The 480-nt window shown below is 48.8% G+C and overlaps 1 protein-coding gene across 4 annotated transcripts in view; it reads left to right on the plus strand.

The window, feature by feature from the left end:
• Nucleotides 1-480, plus strand: part of CALU (calumenin) — a 28887-nt gene that overhangs the window by 19578 nt on the left and 8829 nt on the right. For 2 of the 4 annotated variants that reach the window (XM_014959810.1, XM_014959811.1), the window contains one exon: nt 37-230. The exons of the other annotated variants lie outside the window; for them this stretch is intronic. In XM_014959810.1, the coding sequence (XP_014815296.1) occupies nt 37-230 (194 nt within the window). The remainder of the gene's footprint in view (nt 1-36; nt 231-480) is intronic. 4 annotated transcript variants of the gene reach the window in all.

A 480-nucleotide genomic window follows, 5' to 3' on the forward strand; every position in this document is an offset into this window, starting at 1 on the left:
TTTTTTTTTTTTTTTTATTTGTTGTGTTTTTCGTAGCGTGATCGTAGGTAAGATAGACACGGATAAGGATGGGTTGGTGACGGAGGGGGAGCTGAGAGCCTGGATTAAGAAGGCGCAGAAGAAGTACGTGTATGAGAGTGTGGAGCGGCAGTGGCAGGAGTTTGACCTCAACCAAGATGGAGTCATCTCCTGGGAGGAGTACAGGAACGTCACCTATGGCACTTACCTGGGTAAGGGGGGGAGGAGGAGGAAGGAGGAGGAAGGAGGAGGAAGGGGTCTCATTTTTTTTTCCACCCCCCCCCTTCCCACCCCTTGGTTTGGGGGGCCAGCGGTGCTTGGGGGCTGCTGGGTTCCCCGTAGAGGAAAGTGCCAGGGAGATAAAAGGAAAAATTAAAAAAATAAAATAAAATAAAATAAAATAAAATTAAAAAAAAATGGGGAAGGGATGGGGGGCTTAAGGGAAAAAGTCACCCCCCCCCC

Source organism: Calidris pugnax, unplaced genomic scaffold, assembly GCF_001431845.1.
Source record: "Calidris pugnax isolate Ruff unplaced genomic scaffold, ASM143184v1 scaffold504, whole genome shotgun sequence".
NCBI classification, from domain to species: domain Eukaryota; kingdom Metazoa; phylum Chordata; class Aves; order Charadriiformes; family Scolopacidae; genus Calidris; species Calidris pugnax.